At 41.6% G+C, this 12,380-nt stretch overlaps 1 protein-coding gene across 1 annotated transcript in view; it reads right to left on the bottom strand.

Annotated features, from left to right (window-relative positions):
* Positions 1–12,175, bottom strand: part of PPEF1 (protein phosphatase with EF-hand domain 1) — a gene marked incomplete at both ends in the record, with an annotated part of 28,485 nt that extends 16,310 nt beyond the window's left edge. The window contains 5 exons of the mRNA XM_082277442.1: positions 86–200; positions 1,874–2,046; positions 7,639–7,690; positions 8,489–8,616; positions 12,112–12,175. Coding sequence (XP_082133568.1) covers positions 86–200; positions 1,874–2,046; positions 7,639–7,690; positions 8,489–8,616; positions 12,112–12,175 — 532 coding nt within the window. The remainder of the gene's footprint in view (positions 1–85; positions 201–1,873; positions 2,047–7,638; positions 7,691–8,488; positions 8,617–12,111) is intronic.
* Between the last annotated feature and the right edge of the window lie 205 nt (positions 12,176–12,380).

Raw genomic sequence — 12,380 nt, 5'->3', positions numbered from 1 at the left:
TGGCAAAATTTGGAAAAGTATCACTCTATAACCACTTATAATACCAACCCATAACCCAAAGCAGTTATATTCTCTGGCACCTTACCGCAGACAGTTATCTCCTTGGAGTAGGAAGTTGAAAGATGGGTGATATTTGGCATCTCCTTGAGAACCCTCCTAGTTTCACTTAGTAGCTGCAGTACATAGCGGGCATGAAGCAGCTGTGAGAAAAAAAAAAGCAGGTAGAAAAGGAAGACTCCTTCAAATTAGCAATAGGTCTGTCTGCTTTATTAATATCAGACATGTATTGCCAAAGTTATTTATAGTGCAGACCTCCAGACATCAGTTCAGGCTGTATGGCCTAGTGCTGGTGTGTTCAGAGCTTTGCTTCTGCTTCCCAGTGAATGGATATGGAGCCCTGACTGAATTTATTTTACAGATTTTCCCACTTTATTTATACTGTACTGTTTCTACTCTTTCTATTTTTCAGAAAATATAAGACTTAGAGAGCACTCAGAATCATTGCATAAGGCCATCTGTTTAAAGTAACTGGGAAAAAATTAAAAGGATGTCATTCTAGATGTGAGTAAAATACAAACAAACAAACAAAAAAAATCCCACAAGCTAACAAAAAAAACCCCCAAAGGCCATAAATGATATTTCAGCAAACTGCAAAAACAATGACAGGAAAACTCCAGCAAGGGCTGCCTTGGCAAGAGTTATCTTCTTGTTCACAGTGAAGATGTTATAACAATGCAACATTGAAGCTTCCAGTCTTCTCTCCTAATGTTTTTTATGAAAAATTTTTAGTTGGTGATTTTTAAAGCTTTTAATTCCAACAGATCTGAGGAATCTTGGTAGAGGAGATAGATGAGCTACAGAACAACTTTTCAAGATTCATGTTTTTAAGCAAACAAAAAGGCCAATTACATATGATCATTTCTTTAATAAAATGCCAGCCATAGTAAGAGAAGGGAGAGTGGACAGTAAGGTGAAGTGTGGGTTGGCTCATTTATCATGTGCTTTATATTTGGTACTTTTACAATCAGCCTCCACAGAAACTGACTCAGAAAAAAAAATTCTTATTTAGAAAATTAAAAAGCAAGATAGACCCTTACCCTTTATATACAACATATTGTTAAGCACAAATAATTACAAGTTCAAACAGAGCTGTGCCATGTAATGCCTCCCTGCTCCACCCTCATCTTGTGGGCAACAAAAGGGCTGGCTCAGGAATACAGAGAATGAGGGACAGCCTCCTCAGTGCCTTGGAAGCTGCAGCCCGAGCTCCAGAGATTTGTGCTGTCACTGTGTTCTGCTACATTAGCACTGCTTTATGGTCACTCCCACTGTTATGGTAGAGTCTTGCAGCCTGGAATGAGGTGATTAACCCTTACACCTCAATTCCTCTAAAAGAATGAGGTGGGGAGACAAAAGACAGAGGACCAAACAATGAGCACTTTTAACCCAGAAAAAGATGATAATTAGTTTCTATTTTAGCTTAGAACACCTTTCCCAGTTCTGTACTCTCACTGAGAGCTCCTGACTTGCAGCTGCTTAAGTGTTCTCATTTCATCTCACTACTCCCTGCCTCCTCTCCAGTGCTGGGCCTGGTGGTCGTGCAGCAAAGTAGTGAATCAAATCTGGGAACTCGTCTGTCTGAGAACTGTCTGCTTTTGATTTTATTGTGTTAACTTCCAGCCAGATCAATTTCCCAAGGCAGCTCACCATGCACATTTATGATCACACTGGGCTAGCAGGAAAAAGTAATGGGATGTAAAAGAAGGGTGAAATATCTCTTTGGGCACCAGTTTAGCCTTGCATTGGATTGTGAAACTACAACTTGACAGATGTAAAATAAGTAAAAACCAAAACCAAGCTAGTTGCAAATTACCTGTTCATTCCTGAAAGCATGAAGGAGAGCATTGGCATCTTCAACAGTAAGGGGGAATGAGAGTCGTGGTCCATAATAGGAGTCTGGAACATCAATCTTCTTTTCAAATTCTTTTAAACATAAGCCTTCATCCATCACCTGAGGAGCACTAGGGCTGGTAAAAATTTGAGACACTGGAACAAGAGGGAAGAAAAACAAAACTGTAGAAACTCCACCAGTCCCCCATAGAGCTGTACCAGCATGGCCAGAACTGGTTGAATGTAACTGCTTTAACTGCTGCAGTATTACAGTGGCCGACTCCTGCCTCATATAGTGGAAAAGCTCCAGGTCTCCACAGATTGTTCCATAATACTAAAACCAACCAACCAACCAACCAAAACAAGGTAAAAAAGACCAAAGCTAAGTTAAAACCAGGCAAAAACTCTTTTCCAACTGCAGGTAGCTGTGGTCAGGGTGCAAAAAATTTTGCACTGAAGTTGTGGAGCAGTCTGCTCACATAGGTAACGAGAACCATCACCTGGTACAAACTCCCTTCTCCCTCCCCCTGATGCAAGGAGACACAAAAGTAGTGGCTGATCTTTAATGATCATCATCTGTTTAAAGTTCAATATTACACTTTTTATACAGGTTTTGGAGATTCACTTCTATTACTTTTATTTTCTACTTAAAATACCAGAAGGTCAGCGATTATTTTAAAAGTCACCAACAAAATTCTATTTATTCATAGTGGATTGCAAATCACTCCTTTCTGATACAGCTAGGAAACAATGCCAGCTTTTGGTTCGCTGCCATAAAACTATTGGATGAAATAAAGTAAACAAAAACAGAGTGGTGAAAGAAGAGTATAGCTTCTAATTCTTCTGGAACATGGAGAAAGGAGGAACACGGCTAATTGCTTCAATCCAATATTTTTCTTGATGTAACCTTGAAATGTAACTGACTGATCACCAGACTTCAGTGTTTTCTTCTTGCAGATTGTCTTGATCATATATTATTCTAAAAGAGAGAACCAGGCCCTAAACAAAAGTGTTCTAGCAGATGCTGTTGCAGAGTTGCTCTTGTGAGATGATTGTTGTAAACACTGTTTGCTGGGCTACAGGTAAGTTTTCTGTAACCCTGATTTCCTGCAACTGCAAATAAAAATGTATTATTTACAGCCATGCAGCTGTATTATTTATTGCTGATTTACAGCTGACCTGTAGCTGTGACTCAAAACTCACAGTAGCCAAAACCAGCATGTGGCCTCCTAAATTATGAGATTCATAAAGGCCAGCTTGTCTTGCAACTGGATAAAGTCCCTATTAAAGAAATAAATAGATAAAAATGTAATCTGTATTTTTAAAAGTCCCCTTTTACTATCAGCACTTCAGCTGTGAGCTGATTAGCACATTCAGTGCTAATGCAATGTTATACTCAGCCATGTAAATGGACTAAGGCATCAAATAACAGCAAGGTTCACTGTTTCCACCAAGTACAGTTTGATTTGCAGCCTTCTACCACAGTTACAGCTTTGTCTGGCTGGACACCAGAATGTCACCATGGGCTGAAACTGCTGATTCCCACATAGTGATTAGCCAAGCACATTTGCACCAGTTCTTGCTCCAGCTCTAGCAGCAGGCCTCTGGACAGTATCTCCCTCTGCACCCTACTTCCCAGGAAGTGGGCAACTGCAGAACCAGCTCCTCAGACCACCCAAATTCCTCATTTCTTGCCTGTTCTAGCCAGCTGTCCTTATCTGACATGACTCCTTCAAAGTCAGTGATCTTCTCAGCGCTTCAAGCCAGGCAGACACCTGCCCATGCCTGCTCTTACTCCTGCCTTCCCTTCCTGCACACAGCTAGCCATCCATCCATCACTTTACCTCTGAACATGAACTTGCCTTCCTCACAGACTCGCTTCCATTTTGGCACATGCTGGGAAATGCAATCTCTTTCCCTGTAGGGCATATCTCTGCAAAGTACGCCCCAGTTTCCACTTCTGGATGAGTTGTCAAAAGCCAGTCATTGTCATTACCCTTAGAGTGTGCTTATGGCTCCTCAGGCAGTCTTTCAGCTGGATTTTAAGGCTTCTTCCAGCACAGCAATGATTGTCCCATCTCTGAACAGTCAGTAATGGATGACCTAAAGCAGCCTGGGGATCACCAAGGTGGCCAGCAAGTACACCAGCTCACCACATGCCCCATGCAGGACTAATTCTGAAGGATTCAGCACCCCTCACATTTTCCTGTTCTAGTTGAAGCTATCAAGGCTCTTTAGTTCATACTGAAAGACAGATGAAAAATCTAGGCCTGCCTGGTTCAGGCACATGTGTCAAGACAGAATGAAATGCCCTCTGCCAGCATCTGCATCTCTCCACTGACTAGAGGGAGCACAGGCAATGACCTGCTTTGTACTCTGACACCAGAGGTCAGGGAGTTGAGCCTTCACCATTAAGAGAGCTCACACAACTACCCTACAGCCATATTCAGTGTTAAACACAAAGGCCCAGACCTAGGTGGAGTCAATTTGGCTACAGAAAGCCCAAGGACCTGATTCTCCTGACAAGATCGTCTTGCCAGGGGAGTTGTTAGAGGCAAGTCAAAGTTGCCACTGCCAAGGATGTGCTCACAATCAGGGTAACCAGGAATCAGCTACTTCTGCAGCTCTGAAATTAGTTCTCTGTTCTGCCACGATCTGTGTGCCTTCAGCCTGACCTCTGGGGTATCTGAGAGCACCTCTGACTCCTGAGAAGGGCTCTTACATATGCCAGATACTGATTCACAGCCCTCAGGTCAAAGCCAAATGGACACTGAGCCTACAAAGAGGAGGGAGGAGGTTTCTATAACACTTCAGACATTTCTTCTTTCACTCCATTCCTGGGTGCTACAAACTACGAGCAGCTATAACTTATTCTCCACTGCAAGAATCACTGTGCAAAATATCTTGGAAGGGCACTAAAGCTGTAAGGGAGGCATCATGGGGAGGGAAACTGCAGAAAACAACACATTTTTTCTTTTGTTCCCCTTTGAAGAAAGGCTCCAGGAGGTGCCCTGGTGACCTTGAGAGGAACAGGCTTAGATTCCCAGTCCCACCATTTTTCCCAGGATGTGTTTGCAGTCTTCTCACCCTCAATGCGCCCATAAAAGAGTGAGTAAATAGGTCACCTTTTGCCAGAAAGGCAGTTTCCAGTTTTCTCTGACCAGAGAACTTTCCATTGAAAGCTGAGAATGTAGGAAGATTTTTCAGGAAACGAGGGAGAAAAATGTATGGTAGAAAAGGTTTTTATTCTTATTTTCCATAAACCCTTGCAAAATAGCCTTTTATAAGAAGCAGAACAAGACACAAACTACATAATATCCCAATCACAAACTACACTGGCATCTTAAGGAGAATGAGAGAATGAAAAAAGCTTTAGGGTATAACAGATAAACAATCACATCAAAAGAACTACTGTGTTAATGAGATGGCAGCTGCTTCCTTTCTTTGAAAAACATAATCTGCAAAAACAGATTAAAAAGAGGAAAGTAACAAGATTAATAGTGGAGACCGAGGGGTTTATAATGTAAGGAAAACCACAGATCACAGAATTTTCAGGTAACTTTCTTATACTGAGAAGAACAGGCAACTTATTCTCTGGTAAGAATATTATATACTGTCTTCTTGGAGACAGCTTTTGAACCATATGCAATCACTCTAATTTAAGTGAGCACGCACTGATGAAAAAAGAAAAAAACACCAGAGAATAGCAAAGTCGATTTGAAGCCTCTCTGGTTGTTATGTTTACATTCGTGGTGGTTCATTTCTTAAGATGGTGATTCAGCAAAAGTGGAAGCAGTTCTTTAAGAATCCCTCTATTCAGCACTGATTTTGCTTACATCAGTGGGGCTAGCATGGGTGCTGCAAAGGTCACTTCCAGGGGCAAGCAATCAAGAGCTTAAAGCAAAGAATGGACACAGCCAGTAGTTGGACAAAATAACCACAACCCACACAACAGGCATTTGATATGCAATCCCTCAAAAAAATCTAAGTCAGTTCCTTTGCATAGATAGGCAGCCTTGGCCGTCTCTTTACTAAACATACACCAGAATTTTTTGGTTTTGTTTAGGGTTCTGGTATCTGCAACACATGGTATTAGAAAGGGGGAACAAACCAAGAGAAAAATAAAGCCTTTGGAGCAGTCATCAAGTCTTAACAAAATCAGTCCTAAAAATGGAAGTTTTAAGCTAGCAAGACAAAAGAATGCTTTATCATAACCCATCTACACTTTATCACGTGTTTCAGCCTTAACCACATCTGCAATTTCCAGTATCTACAAGACCAAGAAACAGGTCACCTGTGCAGTGGTGATGAGGGGCAGCCCACAGGACCCTCCATCTCCCTGTGCACAGGTGAGGCTTGAATCTCCACCTGCATATAAACCTATGCATGTAGCAGTGTGCTCTGCAATGTCCTGAGCCCAAGAAAGTCACCTGAGACACCTCACCTTTGTTCCTTCTGTGAGCAGACACAATTAATAAAGGTGGATAAACCATATCTATAACAAGCAGCTAAAAAATTCCATTTTAATACTAAAAATAGAGATTAACAATATTTTTCCAAGTCTCAGACCTAGCACTACTGTTTTCTTCCCCATTCAGATGGAAAAGCTGAACAGAGGTGCACTATCAGCATGAAGAAGTAGATGAAGTGAGCAGTATCTGATCTTCTTTAAGTTTGCCAATTCCTTTCCAGGAAGTTAAATGACTAAAGCAGATTTTTTTTACAGAATATGGCAGTAATGGAAAAAAAAAATCAAAGGAAGGACTGTTGCATCATCTGTCTTGACTTTGGACCAAGGCTCAAACGTAATTTATTTTTCTGCAGAGCACAGAGAGCATTAGGCACTCTAAAGTATTTAAGAGAGAAAAATTACCATTTCTACCGGTTGTCATTAGAACGCTGAACCACTTAAGGTTTTGATGGTGGTTTTATCCTGCTATCAAAGTATCTTGTGCAAATTTTAATTGGAATAACCCGTGGCTAGGCCAGATGAAAGAGAAAGGGCATTTTCTTGTAATGCAGTAAGAAGGGGACAGCCTCATTTTTAACTCTGCTGGGATTAGATCTATTCTCAATTTGTTCAGGGAAGTCATGTTTGTTTTCTGGACTTAAGAATCACTTTCTGTCCTTCTGTTGAGCTTGACCTCAAAAGTAAGTTATGTTCAAGGATCCCAAAATACTTCAAAAATTAAAGGTTATTCCTTGAATAACCGAAGCTTAATTGAGATGGTTTCCGAAGATTTATCTCCAGCAGTTTAAATTTATTTCATTTTTTATCATTCACATACTGATACATGTTGCAGTGAAATCTAGAACAAATTAAATTAAAAAGTGGTCCAGAGGGAGGGGAAGGGGGAGGTGGGGGGAAGAGCAACCTCTTTGATTATACCTGCCTTAAACCAACTGAACACAATCTTTCTGAATAATCAGATCTCATAGCTTAAGAAAACATGCATAGAAAGCTGTGAAAATTGGATTCTGTAGGAAGGGCAGTAACATAAGAAAGCACTCTGAGCACCTCTGAATATTCTTGTGAGGACAAAAGCACCTGTTCTGACTTACTGACTGCTCTGATTCACTGAGTAGATAGTGAGCAGTGTCAACACTTAGAGGATCAAACTCATATCACATTATCAAACCTCAACCCCAGCACATGCCATAGGCTGTAAATATCACATTGAAAATTAACTTTCCTCATATCAAGTTTTTCAAACAGAATCTCTACATTACTTTTATTTTTATCGTTACCTGAATCAGGATGAGTACAGTGATCCAGCATGAATGTAAAGAAGTTGGATAGCTGAGTATGAAAAAGAAAAGAACAAACACACTGATGAGTTTAGGTGATCCAACAAGCATTAACATCTTTCTTACTCAATTACTTGCAATTTCCCATTTAGGGGGATCTAAGTCACTACTGTATATTCCCAAATTATCAGCCTGCAATTATACAATTTGTGTCCTACTACAAAAATAGCTCCCTTTCCTTCTTTGCTATGAATTCACAATCGACACTTTATGAATACATAAAATATTTCAGGGCTGTGTCAGTGCTGCTGACATTTTTGGATGTAATTCATCTTGCCCATCACCCAGACTATTTGCCTAGACTTCCTTCGTAGTCAATAGAAACAACTGCTACAATGCATTGAACTGACTTTACACACAGGTGCTAGGATGAACACAAAGGCCTGTAAGTTCCAAATTTCCTGTATTGACCCTAAAGGAAGCCTGGGCTGACATGCTGAAACACCGATATCTCTGTTGCACATATGTTGCCTCACAGACACAGTTAAGATCAACCATAGTGATCTGCAAATGACCTGCAATCCCTGGCTAACAGAGCTGCTATACAGGAACCTATACCCTAGATGTGCTGTATGGGCAGGAAGGTGTCCTGATGCCCATGTAGTTACATTCATCTGTATGTCTGTCTATGAATACACACAACTCAGTTCATGTGTCAGGCAGGGAAATAGTTTCATTGATCAGGACCCAACTTTGTAGGAAGAAATCACCACATACCCATTTTGTTTGTCCAGACACAGTCGTGGGGATAACTTAACTGTTTGTACAGGAAGAATGGAAGATTACAAACCTGTAGTTGATCCTGTTCATCAGCATATTCGATTGACTGAAAGATACTGAGGGAATAGCGGCGCCTCATCTCCAGCCGGGCCATGGTAAAGCGGTACCACTTCTGGATGAGGATTGCAGCTCTAATGACTGTCAAAACAGAAAGCAGTGGAGTACACATGGATGCAGGGCAATCTACAAGGGAAATATGCATGCTGCCTTTGCAGAATTTCAGACAGATGACAAATGCAGTCCATTGTGCACAGTCAACAATAAGATGGTACCCAGTAAAAATGAGACTGAAAAAAATTACATGATGCCTTTACTGTTTCTTTCTTTAGACACAGATCCCAAGCTGGCTGACTTGCTCAGGCCTAAGTTGTTAGTAACCTTCCCCATTTAATTGCCTTGAAGACAGTACCCAGGTAAGAAGTCAGTCATGTTCAGCTGATGGGCACTATATGAGTTTTGGGAAGGTGAGGAAAGGAAGAACAGTTTAGCCTATCAGTAGAATGTCTTTCTTTACCAAGCTGCAGTAAAAAGCTTTGATTTTGCAAGCTGCAACATGAACAGCCATATAATGACAGTATTTTCAACAACCTCTTCTACCAGAAAGTCTTTGCCTGCAGAGCTGCATCAGCAAGCCAGCAAAATTCAAATCCTAGGATAAAAAGTTAACAAATGGTATCGAGGGGCAGAATATGTTGCTTAAACAGACAAGCCAAAAGGCAATCAGGTATATCTTTGGCTAACTTGGTTAACAAAAGAACACTCACCCCAAAAATTCAAGGGAACATGCCAGAAGACAATTTTTGTCTATGTGCTGAATATGCATTCCACTCAGCATTTTAAGAAGCTGTGTCTACAATGGTCTCAGACTGGAAAACTGCTGGAAACTTCACTGAAGGACAATCATCAAGACTGCAGGCTGGAGGAAAAAGCCTGTTGCCTATAGGCCTCATTCATGCCAGAAAGAGAGCACATTCCTTTAACTGCTCAGATAAAAGTTTATTAATCAGAGCAACATCTGGTGGCACAAAGGGGTCCTGGGGTGGACACTGTCCTGCACTGCAAAACAGTAAAGAAAAGCTCTGTGCTAGAGGGACAACAGTTTACACCAGTCAATTATTGTACCTGATCTCAAATACCAGGAATTTTTCTACTAAGATGAGTGGAACCTGAGTGAGAATGATTTTTTTTCTTAAACTGATAGTTATGCAGGTAAGGACAAACATTAATGGGAAAGTGATTCTATTAATAGATGTATAACATTAAAGAAACCTTTTTATAAAAATTCTTACAGATACCATAACAACACGATGTTTGCTCATTTTACCATTAATGATTATACAGTATAGTTAAAGTGATAAAATTTTCTAGTCTAGACAAGACTAAAATCCATAAAGACTCCCATCCTGTAGATATTGCATCCACCCCAGAAAAATCCTGACTGAAGGAAATGTGATCCTTATATGACTAAGAGCATCCCTCAGACCCTACAAAAACTATGACATCTCTATTATTTTCAGTCCTTTCAGTCTCCACCACTACAGACCTGAAAGCCTCACATATTACAGCAAGGCTGTCACCAACATTTCTGTTTAGAAGAGTACCTAAGGGGCAAAGTGCAGTCACCAGCACAGAAACTGATTTTCAGCATCAGACCCATTAAACTTCCCATTAAAGCCCCCCCTGGGTTGCTTAATGGTCCTGAGCACTTAACATGGCACAGTTCCATTGCTATCACATAAGACAGAAACATATCAATCACTGTGGTTAATGTTGCAAATCTAACAGAGTGTTTCCTGTCTTTTTTTTCAATTGTACTTATTACAGCACTGTTATTCTCAGGACTGAATCAGAACATTATTTTCACACTAGGCTAAACTGCATCTCTAAAAGAAATTGTTATCAGTTGCAGAAGGTCTCTACACCAACAAGTATCTGTTAAATTAATGTTATTAATGCATTAGAGAAATGTACAGCCTCAGGCTGCAGATAGAATGATGGTTCAACATCACTTGACTACTGCTGAAGAGCAGAAAGAAAACCATCCAGCAATTCCAGAAGACAAAACGCAATCCAACAAGCACACAAAATCATAAGCCATCTTTGGGCTAATGCCCCACATCAGTGTGTGCTGATGGTTGTTGATCAAGAAAGAGTACAGCTCCTCATGTATGGGGAATTATAAGAGAGAATTGAGCTGTGAGCTGTTACACCTGCCTGCGGAGGCACATGGCAGCACAAAGGAGCACATGGCAGCACACAGAGGCTTATCTCCCCCGGACCCTGGGGGGAGGAGGTGTCACACAGCAGACCCCTACCGAGAGGAGCCTGCCGGGAGCTGCCGGAGGAGTGAACAGTGACTGACCACCCCATGAAAGGACATTGAGAAAGTGTGTTGCTGATGTGGCAACACGGGATAGGTCACGCCGTTCAAGGAAATACTGTGCCTTAGAAAAGTGTATAAAACCAACTCACTCCTTTGCGTAAACGATTCAGATTCCCTGGCGGTCTGAGTCCGTCATTCAGTCACCGACACTCATGAACACTCCAAGCTTTTACACACTCAGAAATATTCCCAAGTAGCACATATCCAAGGTCTTGCAAGGCACACGTAGGCACAGCATGCAAACCCAAAGCAGAAGGGCTGCCTTCGAGTTACAGGTAGGTCTGGGAGTCCGGCTGATTCCGTTGTATTTTCCTTGCTGTGATACAGCACTGATGCTGCTATGGAGTAGCGTACACAAAGCTGAGGACTGCTCTCAAACCAGTCAGCTGGGATCCCTGTAGCTATGACTAAGTGCTCCTGCTTCATAGTCACCAGCTTCCTGTGACTTGGTCCTGGCTTAGTAGTCAGAAAGAGCCTTCCTCTTCAACCATGGCTGTTCAGCATAATAATGTCCTAAGATTATGCACAGTACCATGTAACATGGCTCTCTGCTGACCAACAAATTGTGCTTTAATGAAAAATCTTGAAAGAGAACACAAAGGGTCTGAACAAAGGTCTGAGTGAATCCTGGAACCCACCTGCCTGTGCAAAGACTGCTGAGTTCATATCAAGGTGGGGTATGATTAAAAGGAGGGTGATGATCCATTAGTTTAATTGAACATTTAACCAGGTCCTGTGGGGACTTTCAGCTGACAGCCTCAGTAATTGTCAGGGAGAATGCCAGGCCAGGCACTTGGCAGGCCAGAAAACTGATTTTGAAGTCACTGTAATAGCTCTGCTTTATTACACTTGTTTTATAATTGGGGTCACCCAACAGCAGGGAAATTGGGGTGGTTTGCCCAGGAGTCCTGTGGTGTGAAAAGCCATAAAAAGTCCCACTCAGTACCTTACCCCTTAAGCTTGGCCAGTGACAGAGCAAGCACAGACACCTCTGAAATTTAGCTTCTGTCCCAGATGCTGTGAATCTTTTACAACCCAATCTGTCAGTGTTAGAGGTGGTCTAAAGCTGCTTCCTGACCTCAGCCAGCATCTAAAAACTATGCACTCTTTTAAAAAGAAAATAATTAGAAAATAATTTTCCCTGAACAAGTATTTTGACAACAGGATAGGGGGGAAACATTACCTTGCAATCCTCTTCTGGTGTTAGAGAGAGAACAACCACTTGCCCTGAAGACAAAAGCAACACTCACCATTCTCTGACCTTCTGTCAGCTACAGAACTGCTGCACCCCATGGTTCCAATGATGCTGCCCATCCGTTTTAATTGCTGCTGATACGAAGCATGTTTCCCTCAGCTGTTAGCATTAGACACATTTCCTGTGTTGTTCCTTCAGTGATGAGGGCTATACTCCGTTGGGCTCCTGGGCTCGTCCTAGTACCCCTAAGAGGGGTGAGATTGGGAGGAAGGGACAGGGAGAAAAAAAAAAAAAGGTGCTAGACAACAAAGAATCTGAAGTACC

Source organism: Coloeus monedula (assembly GCF_965178545.1).
Source record: "Coloeus monedula genome assembly, chromosome: 3".
In the NCBI taxonomy this organism is placed as follows: Eukaryota; Metazoa; Chordata; class Aves; order Passeriformes; family Corvidae; genus Coloeus; species Coloeus monedula.
The sequence above is the reverse complement of the archived record's forward strand: the minus strand, read 5'-3'. Positions and strand labels throughout refer to the sequence as shown.